The sequence below is a fragment of the Euwallacea similis genome, chromosome 5, assembly GCF_039881205.1.
Source record: "Euwallacea similis isolate ESF13 chromosome 5, ESF131.1, whole genome shotgun sequence".
NCBI lineage: Eukaryota > Metazoa > Arthropoda > Insecta > Coleoptera > Curculionidae > Euwallacea > Euwallacea similis.
Window position 1 is genome coordinate 4,778,497 of NC_089613.1, and position 20,971 is coordinate 4,799,467.

At 35.1% G+C, this 20,971-nt stretch overlaps 4 protein-coding genes across 7 annotated transcripts in view; 3 read left to right on the plus strand and 1 right to left on the minus strand.

Annotated features, from left to right (window-relative positions):
• Positions 1 to 7,086, minus strand: part of LOC136409289 (uncharacterized) — a 28,808-nt gene extending 21,722 nt beyond the window's left edge. Inside the window, exons 1-6 of the mRNA XM_066390700.1 lie at positions 6,590 to 7,086; positions 6,022 to 6,431; positions 5,831 to 5,954; positions 5,525 to 5,764; positions 5,225 to 5,472; positions 4,938 to 5,175 (exon numbers count right to left, since the gene is read on the minus strand). Coding sequence (XP_066246797.1) covers positions 4,938 to 5,175; positions 5,225 to 5,472; positions 5,525 to 5,764; positions 5,831 to 5,954; positions 6,022 to 6,431; positions 6,590 to 6,829 — 1,500 coding nt within the window. The 5' untranslated portion in view covers positions 6,830 to 7,086. The remainder of the gene's footprint in view (positions 1 to 4,937; positions 5,176 to 5,224; positions 5,473 to 5,524; positions 5,765 to 5,830; positions 5,955 to 6,021; positions 6,432 to 6,589) is intronic.
• A 626-nt stretch (positions 7,087 to 7,712) lies between these two features.
• On the plus strand, positions 7,713 to 13,260 carry LOC136408864 (differentially expressed in FDCP 6 homolog). Of its 4 annotated transcripts, none has more exons than XM_066390059.1 (8): positions 7,713 to 7,851; positions 7,910 to 8,063; positions 9,809 to 10,010; positions 10,075 to 10,163; positions 10,214 to 10,359; positions 10,414 to 10,641; positions 11,621 to 11,736; positions 12,102 to 13,260. In XM_066390059.1, the coding sequence occupies exons 2-8, from the start codon at positions 7,926 to 7,928 to the stop codon at positions 12,305 to 12,307; spliced, it is 1,125 nt and encodes a 374-aa protein (XP_066246156.1). In that variant the 5' UTR covers positions 7,713 to 7,851; positions 7,910 to 7,925; the 3' UTR covers positions 12,308 to 13,260. The 4 variants fall into 4 exon arrangements, with proteins under 4 accessions (XP_066246156.1, XP_066246155.1, XP_066246154.1 ...); XM_066390058.1 differs by lacking the exons at positions 7,713 to 7,851; positions 7,910 to 8,063 and adding exons at positions 9,030 to 9,210; positions 9,616 to 9,696; XM_066390057.1 differs by lacking the exons at positions 7,713 to 7,851; positions 7,910 to 8,063 and adding exons at positions 9,031 to 9,210; positions 9,562 to 9,696.
• Positions 13,261 to 13,888: 628 nt separating this feature from the next.
• LOC136408954 (facilitated trehalose transporter Tret1-2 homolog) lies at positions 13,889 to 15,743 on the plus strand. The gene is made up of 3 exons (XM_066390188.1): positions 13,889 to 14,072; positions 14,123 to 14,285; positions 14,707 to 15,743. The coding sequence occupies exons 2-3, from the start codon at positions 14,133 to 14,135 to the stop codon at positions 15,706 to 15,708; spliced, it is 1,155 nt and encodes a 384-aa protein (XP_066246285.1). The 5' UTR covers positions 13,889 to 14,072; positions 14,123 to 14,132; the 3' UTR covers positions 15,709 to 15,743.
• Positions 15,744 to 15,752: 9 nt separating this feature from the next.
• LOC136408953 (facilitated trehalose transporter Tret1-like) lies at positions 15,753 to 19,176 on the plus strand. Its single transcript, XM_066390187.1, has 2 exons — positions 15,753 to 16,403; positions 17,785 to 19,176. Exons 1-2 carry the CDS (start codon positions 16,355 to 16,357, stop codon positions 19,125 to 19,127), a joined length of 1,392 nt encoding a protein of 463 aa, XP_066246284.1. The 5' UTR covers positions 15,753 to 16,354; the 3' UTR covers positions 19,128 to 19,176.
• The last annotated feature ends 1,795 nt before the right edge of the window (positions 19,177 to 20,971 follow it).

The window sequence follows — 20,971 nt, forward strand, 5'->3', positions numbered from 1 at the left end:
GATCACTTCGTTTGTACGCTTTGTAAACAACCAATCACCGAGGAGAAATTCAACATCTTCCAGGACAATAAGCCTATGTGCTCTATGTGTCACGTTAACATGGCTAAAAGGTGTCATGCATGTAATGAACCCATTTTGGACGTAAGTTTACTAATTAAATCGTACCATAAACAGGAATATATCAGAGGAAAGAAGACCGATAACTTGTAACTCTAGTTCTTTTGCACATAGCAATGATCAAGACACTTAAAAAAGACACCCCATACCTGTATAATAGCTTCAATATACTGTCACAGATTGAAAGAATTCCGCGGGAATGAGTTGTGTAAAATGTCAGCAGTTAGTTCAGTCATTATGGCATTATGAGCAACAGTTTCTAGAGCAAGATGACTGGACAACTTCGTTAGTTAATGTAATGTTTATTAAGTTTATGCAAATCTTAATCAGTATAACACATCAAAGCTCTTCTTCAAGAACTAGGGATTCACCGATGATTTCTTAATGTCTTAATTCTTGACTTTTTTTATAAAATTTGTTGGTTTTACGTTAAATTTAAAATTCACGAACTTGGACGATACATTTCACTAATTTATATTTTTAACGTGTTGACCGCCCTGAATTTACGTAAAAATTGACGAAAATGAGAGTACGCTCCAGCCTGTGAATAATTGAGTTATTCACGTGATCAATATAGTTAAGTCAATATTGACAGGACAATGACATACGTACGTGAATCATCGCGTGTCTATCTATTCTTTGTACCTATATCTAATTAAAAAATTCAAGATTAAATCATTGTCAGGGTAATGAACACTTAATTATAAACAAAAAAGAGAAAATTGGCACATTAGAAATAGATGGCAACCGGGAGTTGCTTATTTCTCACACCAACATGGCCTCCGTATATTGCAGACCTACAAGTGTGACAAAACAGAGAAATAAGGAAGCGACATATTTGTATCTGCTGTATTGCCAAATCACAATTATTATTCCTATCAAGGAGGACAGTGTCCAAGTTGGTCAAACTTGGAATGAACAATGGAAGGAATTCATATCCAGAAAACGTCAAAATCGAGGAAAATTGATACACTTTTGATGCTGCAAACAACAAAAGCTACAGTTCTATTAGCAAGCAATTAACAAACTATTCAGTACTGTTACGAAATGTTTACTTGAGAAATTGTAACATGTTACAGAAATGTGTCCAGGCAATGGGTGCCAACTGGCACGAGGACCACTTCATTTGCGGTGGTTGCAAGTGTAAACTAGTCGGAACCCAGTTCATGGACGTCAACGGAGCACCCTTCTGTCAAAAGTGCTATTTGTCCAAGCATGCTGACCGCTGCAAGGGCTGCTCTAAGCCCATTGCCGATAAGGCCGTAGTTGCCCTGGATGCCAAATGGCATCAGATGTGCTTCCGATGTTCGGTAAGTTTGTTGTTTTAATTCCTAACTCTCTGTCATAAATAAATGACAGAAAAAAGTCATTACGAACTCTTCACCACTTTGATGTTACTCACACTACCATCTGACTACATTAAATTCCCCTTATAACACTTTAAATTTTATTGTGTTCAATCCCTACTAATAAATAATGAATAAATAAAAAAATAAGTAATCTCCACTTTTGTTTTTAATAAAATTTAGTTTATTTTTGGCTGAATCCGCACAGCTTTCAATGTATTTTTGTATTAACTCAAAAATAAGATAAAACATCAGGCAAATAATGAGAAGAACACAACGAAGATCCGTGGACTCGCACTATAAACACCAATTTTGGTACCAGATTTTTGAGACCACGGTACTATTTTTGCGATTTTTTTATTTTTTTACAGAAATGCGACAAACCCATCACTTCGGATCAGTCGTTCCATGTGGACGCAGAGAAACCGGTTTGCCAAAAATGTTAAACTTTGTCGGGGCTGTTATGAAATTTTAATGTTGTTTATATTTACGCTTGTTTTTTTTTCTATTGTTGGGTAACTTTAAATTATTATTAGCTTTGCTGGCAAAATGCATTTATACCTACAGTATACCAAAATTTATGTGCTTATAGATATTTAAATAAATTTTAGTACGGTCGACAGATGGTTTTTGTCTTTTCGAACGGTTTAAGGTATTAAAACTTCCAGGTTTTTATATGCATATTCCACTAAATGTATCTAGTCTATCTAAGAGCATAAAAAATAAATTATTATCAGAATTGCAGATAGTTTTATTTCATTGGAAATAACAGTTATTTCAAATGTTGATGGGAAGGAGCATTAAGTAAAAGTCTTGAAGAAACATTTTTTAAGAAATCACATTACACATATGTAAGAAATTTCAAATACTGAAACAAAATAGTCGAATTAAACTTTTAAAAGTTGCTTACTCGAACCTTTTTTATACAGCTCTCAGCAGTAAATTAATAATAAAAGAAACGAACTTGGGAGATAAAACCAAAATCGAAATTAAGCACCTTCCAGTCAACTCAAAACTTATAGTTATATAGTTTATAACATTATATAATTAGTTACAAAATTGTTATATCGGATTAGTGCATTTATGTAGTAATGCGGATCAGCATATATGTATGTAATGTGTCACTGATTATTTTTAACGCCCCTGTGATACACAGTTTCGTAATAATTACGTTAGCATATAATCTAATTGGACACCACTCGATGGCATATTTTATTCTTCAATTATTACATGTCCTTTCATCTATTTTATATTCACATTACTTTCATCTATTTAAATCGAGATTGTGTCATCATCACCTAATAAGTGCACTTTAAAATAAATTTAACATAATTTTCGAATACTTTGAGGCAATCTAAGTGTTAAATTACGAAATGTCTTTTACAGTCGGATGCCAGATGCATTATTGTATATTATATTAAAATTGTTATATTATAACTTATAGTAAAAATAAGTATATGTAGAGTGCTTATATAAATAGCCTCAAGTGTGACAGTTAGTTTTAGTTATAGAACAGCATTTTAATAGCAAAACACACAGATTTGTGTTCGCTCAAGGCACGCAAGTAATACAGCTTAAAATACTAACCAACGAAAAGGTCCTTATTAAGGGACACCCCTGTTTTTGGCTGCAGCAATAATCACGCTCAGCTTTGTGAAGAATTTGGTATGTATTAACAGAATTATCTTAGCTGAATTCAGGTTTAAGCAATATGACCAAAAACAACAGATTTTATTTTGCTGTCAATAAAGGTCATTCTGAAAGTCTGAATCGGCTCTATTTAAAAAGAAAATCAATAACTGATCTCTTCGGACCTACTTCTCTTTCAGAAATGTGAAAAACCTATTATGAAGGATCAATCCTACAAGCTTGACGCCAAAACTAGCAAGCCCCACTGCGTTAAGTGTTAAAAGGGCTCAATTTGGCACAAAGAGATCTGTCAAACGACCTTCAGGTTAACAACAGTACACGAATAAAGGATCTTCCAATAAGTACGAATATATTAATTTATGTTTTGTGAGTGTTTCGAATTCTCCATATTTTTAAGGTATTTTACTACTAACTGATTGATTATTGTAATTTGTCAGTATACTTATTTCAGCGTACGCTATGCATGTATTATTTTGTTAATAAAAATATGTATTTATTCAGAAGAGTTTTTGTGGTAGGATTTATGGCTTGGATGTCGATATAGGTATCTAGTATGATTTCAAAAGACGAAAACGCTTATTAAATGACAACGCAGCGTTGTTCATTTGTCACGCCAATATGGTCCGCAATATATCACCGGATCATGAGTGTGACAGAGACAGTGAAATATGACGCCTGCAAATTTGTATGGGTAGTGATGCCAAGATTTAATCATTTTCTCAGATATAATAAAAGCAATGAGTACAATTATTTCTGAAATGCGAATTGAAATATGTTATTTTTAATCACGTTATTGGTCAAAATTTGTGTGAAAATTATCTATTAAACTAAAACGATTTCTCGAATGAACTGGTAAAAGAAATAAACGATCATTTTTCGCATTCCCAATCTAAAATAGAACAATATTGTTTCGAAACATGTATAAAAGAGGAAGATTTTGTTATACACAACAAGGTACATCTGACATTGCAAAAATGACAAATCGACAAGATATACTATCGAAGGCATTTAGCAATTTAAATGAGAGGAGTAAAGGGAGGGAACGTGAAAAATTAGATAGTAACAGAGAGTTGGGAGTATTGACTTTTGCTTTGCAAACAACGTTAAGGGAAAACAGGAAGAGAGATGCCTCTTTCGTTTTGAAAAAAATCAATTTGTCAAAATGAGCTACTAGGTATAAGAAAGCATATACTATTTACCAACAAAAAAGTAAATTGAAGGGTAATGAAGCCATCGATTATCTTGCTAAAAAGACGATGGTTGTCTTCACTGAACAAGAACCAGTTCTTGGAATATCGAGGGAAATGACAAGGAAGTCTGTCACTATGTTTTGACTGGACAAGACTACCTGAACTTGTCCAATCAAAAGCGTACATTTTAGGGTTTCTTGCAATCAGGACAAGAAATCTGTTGAGCCTTGACAAGCAACAATTGCAAGCCGTTGTAAGACCTGGCACTATCTATAGTGGGCACTATCGAGTGGGATACTAAATTTACAAAATCGGTCTGGAACGCCGAATGCAGACTGTCTATGGATAAAAAGAAACGGTTGGATACATCCTAAAAGAACGTCTAGATGCTGAAATGCAAAGATTTCAAAGACTAACAAAATGGAGTTTGAAGGATTTTGGTACTTAATGCAACTTCAGTTTACAAAAAAAAACCGACCGTTGAACAATTTTCAGGATTTTTAAATAATATCCGCATTTAAATGAGTCAACACTGATCATTATTATATTACAAATATAACCTCTTGCCAATCTTATCGATACCACGATAGAAACGCAGCTCTTTCTAAAATAAAAATGGAAAAACTTTACTCACTTCTTCTCCCTTATCCTCAGTCCTTTTCTCTTTCTCAAAATGATTGTTCTCACTTTGCAACATAGTTTTAATGCAATCTTCATTGACTTGTAAGTCAAACTTGCAGGATCTCAAGAGACCTGGCTGATTCTCACACGTCAATGCTCTTAATTTGGGAATGGACATTAATTCCACGTCTTTCTGAATTGGAGGGCGATGCTTATAAGTGGCTGTTCGGTATTTTGACTTCACATTAAACCTAAAACACTTGTGTGAAAAAGAATTTGCGAATAAAATCAAAGAGCTACTTTTTCCTCGCTAGTGTCTGCACAACTCGTCCCAAAGGAATATCCTGTTGAAATGAGACAGCTTTGGAATACATAATCAATCGATCTTGTTTGGATTTTTTACTAGCATTTTTTGCTTTTTCTTCATTGTATTTGGTAAGAATAATATTGGATTTTTCGATCTTTAAACTACCATCTTTCTTTTTTTCTGATTTTGCAATGAATTCTTCCACTTTTTGTACGGTCAATTCAGCATTTATTTTGAAAGACTATTAAAACTGTAAATTAAAATCAATTCTTACAATCAATAACTAGACTTACATCAATAAACTCCATAATATAATTGTCTTCAGTGTCATTATTGAGACTGCGATGAAATCCACACACTACCATAATGTTCCCCATAAGGGTTTTAAGTTGGATATATGGAGCTCCTCCCACTGATGATGGAAGATAGGTTTGGTATGCTTGAAGAGCATTGTGAATGATTTGATAAGTGGATAAAAGTTTTTGGTTAACTAGCATTGGATTTATCTGGTTTATGGCTGAGAGATCTTTCAACTATGTAGACAGTCAATAAAAAATACATTTTTAAATTAATCAATCTTTCAAGAGTCCAGCAATTACCTGTCTAGCTAAAGGATATAAATAATTTCTAGAGAATCTATTGGAAAATTCTTTAACTCTCACAACCCTCTTGGACTCATCTTCCTTCCCATCAGGTGGCTCTATTCCTTTTGCCATAGTTTCTCTAAAATATCATTTAATACATTTGTACATATGTAAAAACTGTTTTAATATTAATTCATGTCTCTCACCGAATTTTAGCAATATTACTCAGAGACTTCGTCACCACAACCTTAAATTTACTTTCAAATACTGATAATGACATTTGTCTAGGGCAATAATTTTGCTGGGAAGACAGCCGACTCCTTGCACTCCTCTCTCCAACACTAGTACCGTTACTAACATTATTGTTTTTTTTCCTGAACTCGTAATTTTTGCAACTGGAAGGAGTATACTTCAACTCAGAATCAAATGAGGAGGTTGCTAAGCTTGATTCACTTTGATTGCTCTTTACATGATAGTTGCCCTGAAAGTCACAAATGGTCTCAGATTTCTGGAATATCTTGAAACTATTGTCAATGAAGTTAGATGCGCTGTGTTCTGAAGGATTGCTGACTATTATGGAAGGTTTTTTATGGAGGTATTTATGGAAGTCTCTTTGCTGAAAGGATATTTTTGATTAGTATGGATATACCTGGAGTCTAGCATCTATACTTTGTTTAAGTAATTACCAATTTTTTTGCAAATTTCGTAACTGATAGTTCAGTTACTATTTTTAAGTAATTTCTACAATTCGGGTTCATTTGACAAATTTGTTACCTTTGTTTCTTGGCCTCCTAACTGCATTGAATATTCTTCATGTGCAAGATTAGAGATACTTGACGAGAACCTAGCTTTAATTCTAGATATACAGGAAGCACTAGTGTCAGAATCACATTCAAACAGTTGTTGGGGATGTGTTTTAAATGTTCTAGGTTGAATCATATTATTCATTGCTGTCTCTTCAATCTGCATTTGCATTATTTTCAGCTGCTTCAACAGAGTTATATCTCTGGTCATACAGTTCTGCAAACAAAAAACATTATTAAATTTGAACAAATCTACCAAATGAAAACTTGCATAAATCTGAGAATGGATGCCAGTTATGTTGAACCACAGTGTTTCCAAGTACAAATACGAATTAATAAACCATACAAACTCACTACGCACGTTAAAAGTACAATGTATAAAGCAAAAACCTCAATAAACTTGACACAAACGGGAAATCCGCTTATTTGCATCCTTGACAACTTCCAAAAGGGGTTTATTCGTCATTGTTTGGTACCGTCACTACCACGTACCCTTGATCAGCTGTTAGTTGTCTGGTTTATGTTTTGATGCGTTACCATGGAAACGCCAAGACACAGTGAGCTACAATGGTGTAGAGTAGTGTAATGAATACTTAAAAATAAAAATTATTTTCTGTAGTTTTGTGCAAAAAATTTTTTTTTTTCAATAATTATATTAAAAAAGGTGAAAATAATTTTAAATTTTAGCACCTTTTATTTTGATTATTGTCAACTTTCAATCATGTGTAAAATATATTAGATGTTAATATTTTTACATAAAGATTCTGTAGCGCAGCTATGTACTATTAATTATCGGATACTTTGAATATTAGTTCAAGAATGTAAAATTCTTCATTTTGTAATATTAACGTCCGTTTAAACCAATAAATAATTTCTTTTTTTGTCCATAAATATAGTATATTTGACTCACTGCCTTAACATCTCTCCATTTGCCGCTTACGTCTTCTTGTAGCCTAGGCAACCCGACAAAGACAACAAATACGAAGTACCTCATCTCAGACAGAGACAAAAAGCGGCATTTCTGGAAGGGGTTTGTTGACTTTCCATGGGCGGCAAACTCTCGAAAGAACAACAAGGGCTAGGTTAATACTTTGAATTATGGATTTTTGTAAATGAAAGCAAAGTTGTAGGGTTGTAGTAATTAGGATACAAACACACGAAAGCTCAAAGCTTTTTATTCGTAGGAAGTGGAATTCTATGCCTGGAAATTCGTAGTTTAATACTGTTCGGCAGGTAGGTAATTTAGTTATATTTTATTTCAATACCATGCATCAGACTATGATTTTTCTAGCACTATAAACGCAAAAATGAGGCAAATCACTTACGCGAGAAGACATCAAATCGTGGAGAGCAGGAAAGTCCCTTTGAACACAATCATACTACCCCCTATAACGCCGCCGAGCCAAGAATGTGTGAACGGAACTGAGTTTCTTAGAAAGTTGATGGTAAGTTCTTGATGGGTACATTTAAAATAAGATTTTCTTTTTTTCTTTTATTCTGGTTGAGGATAACACCTCATACACAGGTAAGGATTGTTGGGTGAAATTGCATGCTATGCTGAGTTTAAAATTCACTGAAAGTTAGTTTTATTTTCGGGGGATTTTGTTCAACCATTTTCACGTTATTTAAGACATTATTAAATTTTAATTTTAAAAATATTCAAGATTATGTCACTTATCTTTTGAATCATCTTTGATATATACTTTTTTCACTAAAAAAGCGATATTCCACCTTCGCCATATTGTCAGTGTTGTGCGACATCAAGGGTCCAGATTCTCAATCTGAGGACGTTCCCTGTGACTGACATCAAAAGGCTTATTAAAACTTCAAACCATCCGGCTACGTACAATCTCAACATTTAAACTTCACAATTCGTAAATCTGACCTCAGAACCTACTCATAGTTTGGAGAAAAAACATGCTTTAGAAAAAGTGAATGTAGCAATATTTTTTACAGTTTTTAATTATTTGTTTGGGTAAACTAGGGAAATGATAACCTGAATTGGCATGAATGCATTCTAAATTGTTTTATATCTACCTTGTTGTTTTTGATTTAAATATTACTTAGTTAATTTCCCCTGATGAAATGATAAAAAAAGCTATAATTTTCAGCCCTGTATTATTATCCGAGACTTTAGAAGATTTTTGATAGTATTCCCGTTTTATTTTTTTTGTAGGCAATTTATGGAATTTGCGAAAATTTTTTGCAGGAGTTTCCCAAGATTAATTTTTATTACGATTTTTTGAATAAAAAAATAATTATAAATCTTAAGCAATATCGTAATAGTAATCCCATAATCCGACTGAATCGCGGCAATTCCAGTCTCTTATTGGGGCATTCGTTTTTCCCGGGGCAATCCCAATCCGTCAGCCCCAATAGATCTGCACGGAGCATGTGTCAAAACAGCCCTAATCAATAATACGGGTAAAGTTGTGCTTTTTCTTACGTTGAGTCAGTAAGTCCAGAATTTCCGTTACTGTCTCTATACATAAATTTTCTGAGAAGCAGTATTACTCGAGTGTTGTGGCATCAACACAGTGATTATTGTTGTCCAAGTTGAGATTTTCTGGGCACATTTCGCAGTGATTAAGGGTAAAGTAAATTTTAAAGGGCTAGTCAATTGCCGGTGACCGAACATGCTGAATTGATTACACATGCATGACCTTTTACAACCTTTGGGAGTTTGATTTTATTTAAAAAAAAAACAGAAATATTATAGGATGCAGTTTTGTTTCAGTTAATGCGATTAGAACGATTATTAATCTATTCCAAATGAATCGTGTCTAACAGCTCAAGAAGATGCACGAAAACATCTTCTCAATATTAACACCTTTGTGCTAAAACTTTCTGTACTATAAACCAGCAGCACTCGGCGTAGATACAGAAAAAAGGAAATATTTTTAGCATCTTTATTATTACTCATTTTCTCGTGTTTATTCAAAGGCAACTGACCAGACTCTCGGACGTTTTTACGCAGTAAATCAGAATCGTTAACAGGTTTTGTTCCGCTGATAATCTTTGGTGAGAAATATGGCTTCGAAAGTCATGGTTAAATTGCCTGTAGCTCCTTTCGGACAGGTAAGTCTCAAGACCCTAAAGTACCAATTTCCTGCTAAATAATTGCAAATCATCATCACACAAAACTGAGTGGGCAGATGATAATTTGCAAGGCGCATATGTTCATTTGCAGGTGAATAAAACAAAGACCAACGGAGTGGCTAATGAAATTATCATACCTAAGATTCAGGAGGTGCAGAAGATGGAGGACCAATCCGTCAAAACTCCAGAGCAAATGCGATTGGAGCAGAATATCCGGTTCTTGCAGGATCAGCATCAGCTCATGTTGGCAGGTTTGCATGGAGAGATCGAGAAGTTGAAGGCCAGAAACCGAGGTGGGAGAAGTTTCTGCTTATATGTTTAATAATTTGCACTTGTGGATAATTGTTAAATTTACAGAACTTCAGTTTCAATTAATATTCGGCAAATCACCAGTTTCTTCAAGCTCTACCTCACCTTCAACTCCAGATGAGGATATAAAACACAAGGTAACTTTCTTTAAGGTGTTACAGCTGCTTTCTAACTAAATGATCTATAGTTATACACAAGTCCTAAAGTGCTGACCAATGCTACACCACTTCAAGTAGAACTGCTTGAGAAGGAAATGGGAGAGCTCAAAATCCAAATGCAGGAACAGGAGAGCCGAAATCTCTATCTCTCTGCCATTGTAGATGAGCAAAAGAAGTGGGTGAGGAGTTTTCTTTTATGAAATATAATAAGGTTTCTTGTTTTGTGAAGGCAACTCGAACGCTACGATCGACGAAGAGAAAAAGAGCAACAGCAGCGCTCCAGTGGCCCTGCTGAGGCTGAAGTAGAGCTGATGCGCAAGTTGGAAGACGCAGAGAGTCTGATTCGTCGACTGCGCAGGGAAAACTCGGATTTGCGCAGAGAAAATCAGAGTATGAACGAAGCTGCTGCGCATGGATCTCATCAGCAGGGGAAACAGCAATATCGGGAAAACAATGGGTAAGCTACGCTTAATTTTCATCCATAGAGTATGTAGTAGAGTGATCATTTAAATCCACCATATTACCTTTACACAAATCTGATTAAACTTGAAAAAGCAACATCGCACTTCGCATTTCTTTCTAATAAAAATATCAGTACTTACACAACCTTTCGGATGGGATTTCTGGTGCAGGATTTTTTATTCCAAACTTATTTTTTATGCATCAATATTCCGCGGATATTCAATTTCTACTTTCAGGTAGGAAAATTCTAACCTAACATTCTTCCTCTCTTTATAAACAATTTCGTGGACTAATGTAAATAATTTGAGGTATAGGGTTTCTGTTTTAATAATTTATTCAAAAATGATTAAAGTTGTGAGAAAACTATTTGAGTAATTCTGAGACTTATTTTTCACTCAAAAGGTGTAAAGTGGTACTTGGTACTCTAATATGGTTTCTGACGTCAATGTCACTGTCAACTCTATTAACAATAAATCATGTTAACACCATTTCTCTACTACAGTAGTAATTCTTAGGAACGTCCCCATCGTTTAAGAGCCACAGGAAAAGTAGAAAAGGCACATTTGCTTATTTTTAGATAATTTTAATAACCAAAGCAATATGCTCTAAAATACCCCAGGATGTCATTATGACGTACCTAGTCTTTGACAGAAATACAATATCTGACCTGATAACGTAAATACATTAAAGGTGATGTAAAAAATTACCCAGATATCACTCTGCGGGTAGTGGGGGAGATTACTTTTTTATGTAACAGTTCTTTTATTACTGCAAATCACATTTCTCATCTGGAACTTCGAGTTTCTTTACTTCGGCAAACTCAATAGGAAGATCTCAACATCTTCCAATTTCAGCCCTGGAAGATAAAGTCCTTGACTAATGTGAACCAATCTCTATTAACTGAATTAATATATGTATATCTAAAGTAAAAAGCAAAATAGTTACTTTTTCGTCATTTAACCTTTCATTTGCAGCTACCAACCCTCAAGAGGGCCAAGAGGCAACGGTCGGGGTCATAGAAACACCAATGGACACTATAATAACAGGGGGGGTTGGTTTCCGCCGCTTCATACGCAGAATTTTTGGCAAGGTTTGAAAATTTCTTCTAATCTCAGAATATTCAGAATATTTAGGAAAAAAATCAAATAAAGCATTCGATTATCGATTTGGAGTAATAAATGCCAAAAGAAAACCTATTGAAACGACAAAAGCTAACGCGCGAAGTTCTCCTTTGCGATGTTACTTTTGTCTCTTGTACAAATATTTTATTAAATTGATTTTCATTTATTTTCTTTATTAAAAAGTGTGTTTATTTATTTTATTTGTTTTCTTTTGTTGATTCCTCACCTTATAACTCCTCCTCCTTTCACTAGCAACAGCTAAATCGTAGCGTTCACAAAAAAATTAAAATAACTTAAAACAACAAATTTAAATTAAAAGCACCGCCCCCTTTAGGAGGAAGACCTCAGCACGACCGTCCCCACCACGAACAGGCCACTAATCTGCCCGACATCCCCTCGTTAAATGAGGGCCCTTCGAGTTCGCACCAACCCCCCCAACAGCAGTACCAAGGCAGGAAGGGCTCCAACAACAACCATTGTCACAACGGAGAAAGCAGAAAATACCGAGGGGGCCATAATAGGGGAAACAAACTCTCGTAATGTTTTCCAGGGGCGTGGAGTTTTCTAGTTTTGTTGTCTGGAGCACGTTAACGCCGTTCTTGGATATTTAGGTTGGTACAACAAAGCAGCTTTGCAGACTGATGTATTTTTAGGCACTGGTTTTGAAGTCGATTTAAGAGGTATGAGGGTGAGGGGTGTGATGTTGACGGAGGTTCGAAATTAGTGCTTATTACGCTTATATGACTATTGTTAAATGATAATTTTTTATATTTTCTTTTATTCGATGATCATCCAATTTATTATTTTTCGTATAATTACAAGCTTATCTAGTAGTACCTACACACAATTTTCTAAAATCTTAGGACCGCTTCAAATACATAGGTGACAACATCAAATTATTAAATTAAATGTGTAGCCATCTTATTGTTAGCTTTGGAAAATAGTCATTGTATTTGTTCATCGGAATATTTATGTGGGTGTTTTTCTATCTTAATCCAATAATGTGCTTAGTTAATTTTGTCTGGTTCTAGGTACCTTCCCAAGGACCTTCTCGGGTTCCTTGTGAATTTTAAAGAATTTAAAAAACGTTGTAACTACCTATAGCATTTAAAAATTCGTTGAATCTTCTAACCCAACAGGTACCTTAAGCAAGACAAAAGCTCTAAATAGACTACTTATAAATTGCATGTCGTAACTTTACCGTGTGATAGAAGATTCTCAACCCGTAAGTACGTAACTATTAAAAATTGAAGATATACCTACATCAGCTACTCTCATTGTTAATTTACAAATCTTTGATATATTAAGAGATATACCTACCATACCTAGTCTAGCTGTGATTGCACTCTGTATTTTGACGTTTTATTATAATTAATTTTTATATTTGTTTTTCTATTAAATACTTAATATTATATGTAACTATTTAATACAAACTATTGTGATTTAGTATATTAATGAAATATAAATATATTATTTAAAAATTCAATACAAAACCTTTGCTTCTCTTTGCCTCAAACATTGGACACTATTACAGTACCCACATGTCGGCTATTTTAGGCACCTACCTGCTAATTATCAAAGTACATAAGTGTTTTACTAGAATGTCAACAAGTCCTATGAGGCTTCAATTGCGGCTCATCCATAGGGCAGATTTGTTATTACTGATGACTTGCCCTTGCTTTCCTCGAAGGTCTTCTGTTTAACTGAAAAAAATCCTCCGACCACGATTACATGTTTGTATTGGCGTTTCTCTACAAGTAAATCGTTACGTAATAGCGACATAATAAAACGTGCAGAATTTTCTTTTTCAATCTTTAATGAACAATCTTAGTTCCACTTAATTGAATTTAACGCCGTTCACCTTGTGCTATCTAATAATCCACGAGGGAATGTTAAAAAGCTCTAAGTACCTACTTGGTAATGGTTTACTTTACCGTTAAGTCCATATTTCTTTAGGTTTTATTAGCAGGTCATCTAATAATAAGTTCCCATCTAATATATCTATATACTGATTATTGTCCAAAGCAAAATCGCTTTAAGAAAGTACATTGTTAAATATTTGTTGTGCCAAAATGAAACTATTTTTACCTAAGGATGTTTTTATCTATTTCGCTGATTAGCAACAATTTTAACTAAAACGTGTTTTTCATTGTATCACTGTTTTAGTCAATTTGCTTAGCTATAGCGGCGGCCTGGGATACGGCTGGTCTTCACCAGCTCTTCCAAAACTTAGTGGGTCAGAAAACAATCCATTACCATGACCCATAACCTTAAACGAAGAATCATGAATAGCTTCTTTGTTGAGGTACTAAATTAAATCTGTTTTCTCTGTTTTTTTTAGCAACATATTTTTAGTTTGGGAGCAATGGTATGTCCCTTTGTGGCGGAGTTTTTCTCGGAGAAAATCGGCAGAAAAAGAACTCTGATTCTATTTTCGCTGCCCATGATTGTGGGCAACTTTATTACTATCTTTGCCAATAGAATTGTCCATTTTTATGTAGCCAGATTCTTAATAGGGGTGAGTAAATCATAAATTCCTCATATAATCTCTTTTTAATTTCCTTTATCCTCGCTTATTGACTGAGTCCAAATACATTTTTAAAGGACTTTTCTATGAAATTTCAATATTTTGGAAAATATGTTCAATCTAGAAAGATCAAAATTTAAATTCTACTATATTAGGAAAAGGAGTAAAAATATATTCAGAAGTGGAAACTGTTAATAAGCGAAATTCTTTAGAGAATAAAAAAATTCATAAAGAAGGCGAAAAAACCTAATGTGGAATTATCGAAATTATTATATAACATTGGGTAATTTCACTATTTTTGGTAAACTGTCCCGCTCACTTGGTTATCCTCATTGAACCGCTCCTTTATCCCTGTTTTTCTCCATCTGCATTTTATGTGAATCCCCAAAATAGTGCATTTCAATATTTCTAGTTAACTGAAGACTGCATTTTCTCGATCATCCCCGTCTACTCGGCAGAAATCTCAGAAAACCACAACCGAGGCACCATAGGCGCCATGCTACTGCTCTTTATCTCCTTAGGTCATTTCACTTGCAGCCTCATCCTTCCCCACGTGACAATCAGCGTGTTTAGTATCCTCTCCCTCATCCCTACTTTGCTGTTCGTGCTTATTTTCGGTCTTTTGGTACCTGAAAGCCCCTATTTCTATTTATTAAATGGTAAATCGGATGAGGCCAAAGGCTCCTTGAGGAAACTTAGAGAAAAGCATAATGTAGAAGATGAATTTGAAGAAATTAGTAAAGCTGTTGTGGAGCTGAGGAGCTCAGCTGAAACCAATGCTTTGAAAGAGTTCTTCAGTGTGAAATCCTCATTAAAAGCTTTTGGTTTGGCCTTAACCCTGATGATGTTGCAGCAATTTACTGGGCTGATCTACATTATTGATTATACGCAGAAGATCTTTGATTCAGCAGCGACGCCTTTAGCAGGTGATGTGTCCATCATTCTGGTCACCTTAGTGCAAGTAATCAGCATAGCTTCGTTTACGAACATTATCGAGAGAGTCAGAAGGAGTATCTTTCTTCTTGTCTCAGCAATCATAATATTTTTGTTGCAAATTGCTATGGGCATTTTCTTCTGCCTTCAGCAACTCCGAGTCAATTTGAGTTTAATATCCTGGTTGCCGGTAGTTTGCTTCATGCTTTACATCATAGCCTACCGAGCAGGGATCGGTTCCATCTCCTACATTTTTCCTGCAGAAGTCTTGCAACCCAATGTAAAATCACTTGAGACGACCATAGTGATTTCTCTAGGTCTCTTGGTGGAGTTTGGAATAGCTACGTTGTTTCCTATGGTGACGAACTCTGTGGGGTTTTTCATTCCCTTTTGGATATTTGCTTGCGCGTCATGTTTGGCTATCGCCTTTATCTGGCTTTATGTGCCTAAAACTACAGGAAAGAGCTTTCTAGACATTTAAGAGAGTATCAGAAATAAAAGCAAGTAGCGACGTTATTATGCAGTTTTATTTTGTTTGTTATGCGAATATGTGAGTAGGAAGCACTTTGCATGCAGGTTTTTCAACCGGTAATGTTTTTAATGGTATAAAACTATGTTGGACGTTGCCACAAAAGGTAGAAAGGAAGTAGTTATATACCCACATGGCCGACGTTATCTAAAAAAAAATTACATTCAATGAGGCTATTAATTTACACATTTTTAAGCAGCCCAGCAACTGTTTGGTTGTTTAGTTGTACTGGCAGTATAATCAGAACCCATTTGACTAGCAAAATTTGTTTAAGACTTAAACTATCACATTGATCACTGAATAGCTCAAAGCAAATAGAATTGCCTTGCAGACTGCAGACAACAATTAACGCCGTCTAGTTTTTTAAATCTTTGCGTAAATTACGACACGAAAATAAATAAGAACACATAGAGCTTAACGAGATTACGTGTTAATCGAAATGATATAAAAAATGTCCAATCGAAAATCTTATTATAAACTTGATATGCTACATATCTTTTAAGTTGGGCTCGTTTGGTAGTTTGAGTGAACAGTAAAGTGCATTTTGGACAATCGCGAATAACAGTTTCTGGGTCCTGCATACACAAACGAGTGAAAAATGCCAGAACAAATTACCAGCTTTTTTGTTTATTTTGCTGTAGTAGCAGGTGAGTACCTTCGATGTTTTTAAAGTAAATTTTTGCCCATTTCCTGTATGTTGCAACATGCAATCACAGACATGTCGAATTCCTATCTAACAAATTCCCGAAAATACGACACAAAAGTGAGGTACCTAGAAGTTCATGCTTCTAATGTTGCTAACTCATCGACATCATCCTATTCCTCTTGTAAAACTACACCCATAAAAAATCATCGTTAAGTGCAAGAAGGGCTCAGTTTAAATTAAAATTGAGAAAAAACTGAAAGGTATGTCGGATTGAAAGTTACTGTGCATGCAAACCACGTCAAAACCAGAATCGGCGTTAGTAAGGCTTGCACCCTGCGCGAAATTTTTAATCACCACTTTCCTATCTCCAAGATAAATCGCCCACTAGGAAAATACGCCGCACCGATCCATCGCTCAATCTCTCTCTCCCATAGGACCGGTACTATTCAAGACAAAACTTCTGGATGAAATTTTTCTTCAACTAAATATACAAGGCGTTAAAAAAAGATGCGGCAATATTTAAGGCGGTGATTTCTCAGGTCATTTTATGAAAAAAGTTCCTATAAACATAGGTTCGGATATGTATTGCTTCCAAGATACAGGATGTTAAATTTTTTTTAATAACGGTTTTTAAAAAATAATTCAAATATCTTTTGACCAATTTTTTTAGAAGTTGGTAACGTTGTTTGTAGTAACAAAGGGTTGATTTGGCTCTAACTATATTAAAATTATTAAGTTTAATAGCGTCAAGGGGGGACACCTTAATCAAATTCATTGAGAGAAGAATGTACGCCACTGACTTTAATTAAATTTCTATATATTTTTAGATAAAGCAACTAAAAATACAACTTTTTTGTCTCTCGAATTTGTTTTTGTATGATAAATGGACATGCAATAAGATGGTTTTTATTTTTTATCTCGCAAACGAAACAAGATATGACTATATACTAAATATAGAGCAATCTATTTGGTGCTGTATTACTGAATTGTTTGAGGGTCAATCTGACCAGATAAACTACGTCTTAAATAAGAATTTTTCCGACAATCATGACGCCATCTTGCATATCGTCACTGAGAAATGCAGATATTTTTCACACCTTAGGCCACATGATACAAGCAAGGTTGAACCTAAGCTCAACTTGAGCTTTAGCTCTCATGAGCCCTCCCATAAACATAAAATTAGCCACTATTCAAATTAAATTAACAGCAATATATGCTAATGAGCTAACGCTATAATTGAGCACAGCTGAAGCCATACTTGCACAATCGGATCTTAATCTATTGCGAATTATACATATAGTATTTGTTGTCCAAATTGAAATACCACCTTATATTTTCATTCAGATAAGTCACCTAAACGTTCTTAATTTAATAATTTTCAGTGAATCTCATCACCTTCTCAGCGGGGGGCTGTTGGTCCTGGACATCCCCCATCCTCCCGAAATTAAGCAGCAATGACTCAGACATCAACCCCCTCCCCAGACCCACCACCACCCTAGAAGACTCCTGGATAGCCGCCATCATGAATTTGGGGGCTTTAGTAGGACCCCTTGCGGGAGGAGTTTGTTCGGAAAAATTCGGAAAAAAAAACACTCTTTTAATTTTTGGGCTACCTCTCATTTTATCTCACACGCTCAGTGCTTTTGCAATCAACGTCCACTTCTTCCTAGTAGCCAGATTTCTCATTGGAGTGGCCGCTGGCACTGTTTTTGCAGTTCTCCCTGGATATGTAGGAGACATCGTTGAAGATAAAAATAGAGGCTTGCTAGGGAGTATGCTTGGAGTTTTCAACAGCTGCGGAATATTATTTATGTACACCGTAGGTCCTTTTCTCTCAGTTCAGGCTTTCAGTTTAATAAATCTCATAGCCCCTGTGGCATTCTATTTTATCTTTGGCCTGTTCGTTCCAGGCAGTCCATTTGATTTAATTAAGCAAGGCCGAAAGGCTGAAGCTGAAGTTAGTTTGATGAAGCTTAGAGGTAAGCGGACATCTGGAGAGATCCAGAAGGAACTCACCAATATTACTAATACCATCCAAACTTGTTCCGGTGCAGAGAACACTGGATTTACGGCTTTGTTTAAAAACAAGGCGCTAACTAGAGCTATGTTAATCAGCAACGGACTTATGGTATTTCAACAGCTTTCAGGAATATGCGCAGTTATTGGTTATATGCAGACCATCTTTGAAATGACTGAAAACTCCATGCCTTCAACATACTCAACCATTTTCATCGGTTTTGTGCAGTTGTTCTCCAACCTGGTCAGTGCTCATTTAATAGAAAAAACTGGTAGAAAGCTTTTGTTAATAATCTCCTGTGCTTTTTCCACGTTTTCCTTAATCGCCCTAGGAGGATACTTCTTAATGTTGTCCTCAGGCGTGGATATGAGCGATATAGGTTGGCTACCAATCGCCAGTCTAATAATCTTCATTGTGGCCTTTAACCTAGGTTTAGCAAACCTACCATGGGTTATCCTTGCGGAACTATTTCCCTCTAATATCAGAGCCGTATCCTCGACTTTTACGACATTCTTCAGCTTCGCTCTATCGTTTTTAGTCACCATTTGCTTCCCTTTTGTAAATGAGGCACTGGGGATGACAGCGACTTTGTGGATTTTTGCCGGAGTACTTCTGATAGGGTTTGTTTTTTGTATTTTAGTGGTGCCTGAAACTAAGGGTAAAAGCACGCAGGAGATTCAAAATATGCTGGAAGGGATTCAGAAGTGAGTTAAAAGAAGATGAATTTAAGGACTTTGAACTGTGATATTTAAAGTAATAAATTTAAAGTAAAAATTGTTTTTTTCCAATTCCAACCTGTTGATTCACATAAATACCTAGGCGAGATTTTTATAATATTTATTTATGATCTAATAATGGTGAAGATTAATTTTTTAACATTCGATTTAGTCTCGTCTGATCCTTATACGGTACCTTTTTTGCTGCTGTGCACATAGAGTTTTAGTGAGTACAAGCAAAAGGCAATTAGGCGATTGATAAGTGCGAGGACGACAGATTACCGTTCCTCCTTCCATCGTCACCGATCGTCTAGTGTCGTTAACTCGTCAGCAGTACGCCTCAATCTAAGGATGGATTATATCATAAAAAGGACTTTTTTTTCAATTGATGCGTTCCAAAAACCATTTCTACCATGATTTGTAGAGGTAAGGATACATTAAAATTTATCGTAGAAAATTTCTCGAAGAAAATTCAAATTTGCATCTTCTATTTTGGCGGATGTTCAACGAAAATTTGCATTACAATTTCCTGATCGGCGTCCTCCTTCGGTGAACACTATCAGGAATATTGTGAAAATTTTTTTTAAATATGGATATGCGAATTCTTCTCACTTTGTAAAAATAAATCTACACAATCATAACTGAAAAAACTTTTATGAGAAAGAAATACTGAACATTTGTCTTTCTGTTCAAGAAGAACTTCATAATTCTATTAAAATCAAAGCAAGTCGAATTGGTGTACCTAATTCAAAGGTATATGATACTCTTAAAAACAGTAAGTACTATAAATCATACAAACTGCATAAGTCAAATGAGATTTTGAATCCAAACCACGAGTTTTAGATGGTGATGTGTGAAACTTTTGTTATGTAGCCCGATGCAGGGAGATAGGTTTAGTCAACAAAAACGCGTTGGTTCTACTAGTCACTACTATAATCGACTATTCTGGTCTAGATTCTATTCGGAAGTGGCTGTTTTTAACCTAAAGCTGTATTTATGCATATATCTAATCAAATAGAAGGGTGATTACAAAACTAATTACTATGCAATGTCTATTGGAAAAACCCCGGACCTTGGCTTAATTACTTTATCTGTGGGGCCAAGGTTAAGTTAGTATTATTGGTTGGGCCAAAGGGCGAGTAAGTACAGAACAAATACAATTCTTCATGAAAAATACAAATAAGTTCGAATGTCAGTTAATTTATCCTAATTCATAAGATAGGTACATTACACCTTGATGGAAAAGGCTAACGTCGACGAAAATTTTTTCCAACATCATTTTCACTGACTAATCAAGTTTTTCATTGTATGGGAAATATAACCCATCTGTTGCTCAAGTTTAGGTTCGAAAAAATCTTCACGAGACTTATGATAGAGGCAATCAGAGGCCTAAAAAACTTAATGATTGGGCTGGGATTATGATTGTGTTAGGTGTTGCTAACAAAAAAGGGTGGTCTGTTTGAGCACCTTCTACAAATCTCTTATTTAGAGGAGATAGATTTTCTTGTAACTGCGGTTTTTATTTTCAAAAATTTTAATTTATTATAACACGGGATATATGCACGTAATTTGCGTCTTCCAAAGTCACATAGAACTACGTCCATCCTTAGGTTAATACGTATTGTTTGCGAATTAACGACACTAGCCAATCGTTGACAATGGAAGAGAAAACGGTAACCTGTTTCCCTTGCACTTATCAACCACCTAATTGCCTTTTGCTGGCACTTACTAAAATTCCATGTGCATAGCAGTAAAAAAAGGTATTGTATAACTCCGTGCTTTTCAAGGAATCAATGATACTCTACAAAAAAATGTTGGGGGATAAAACGGTGCATG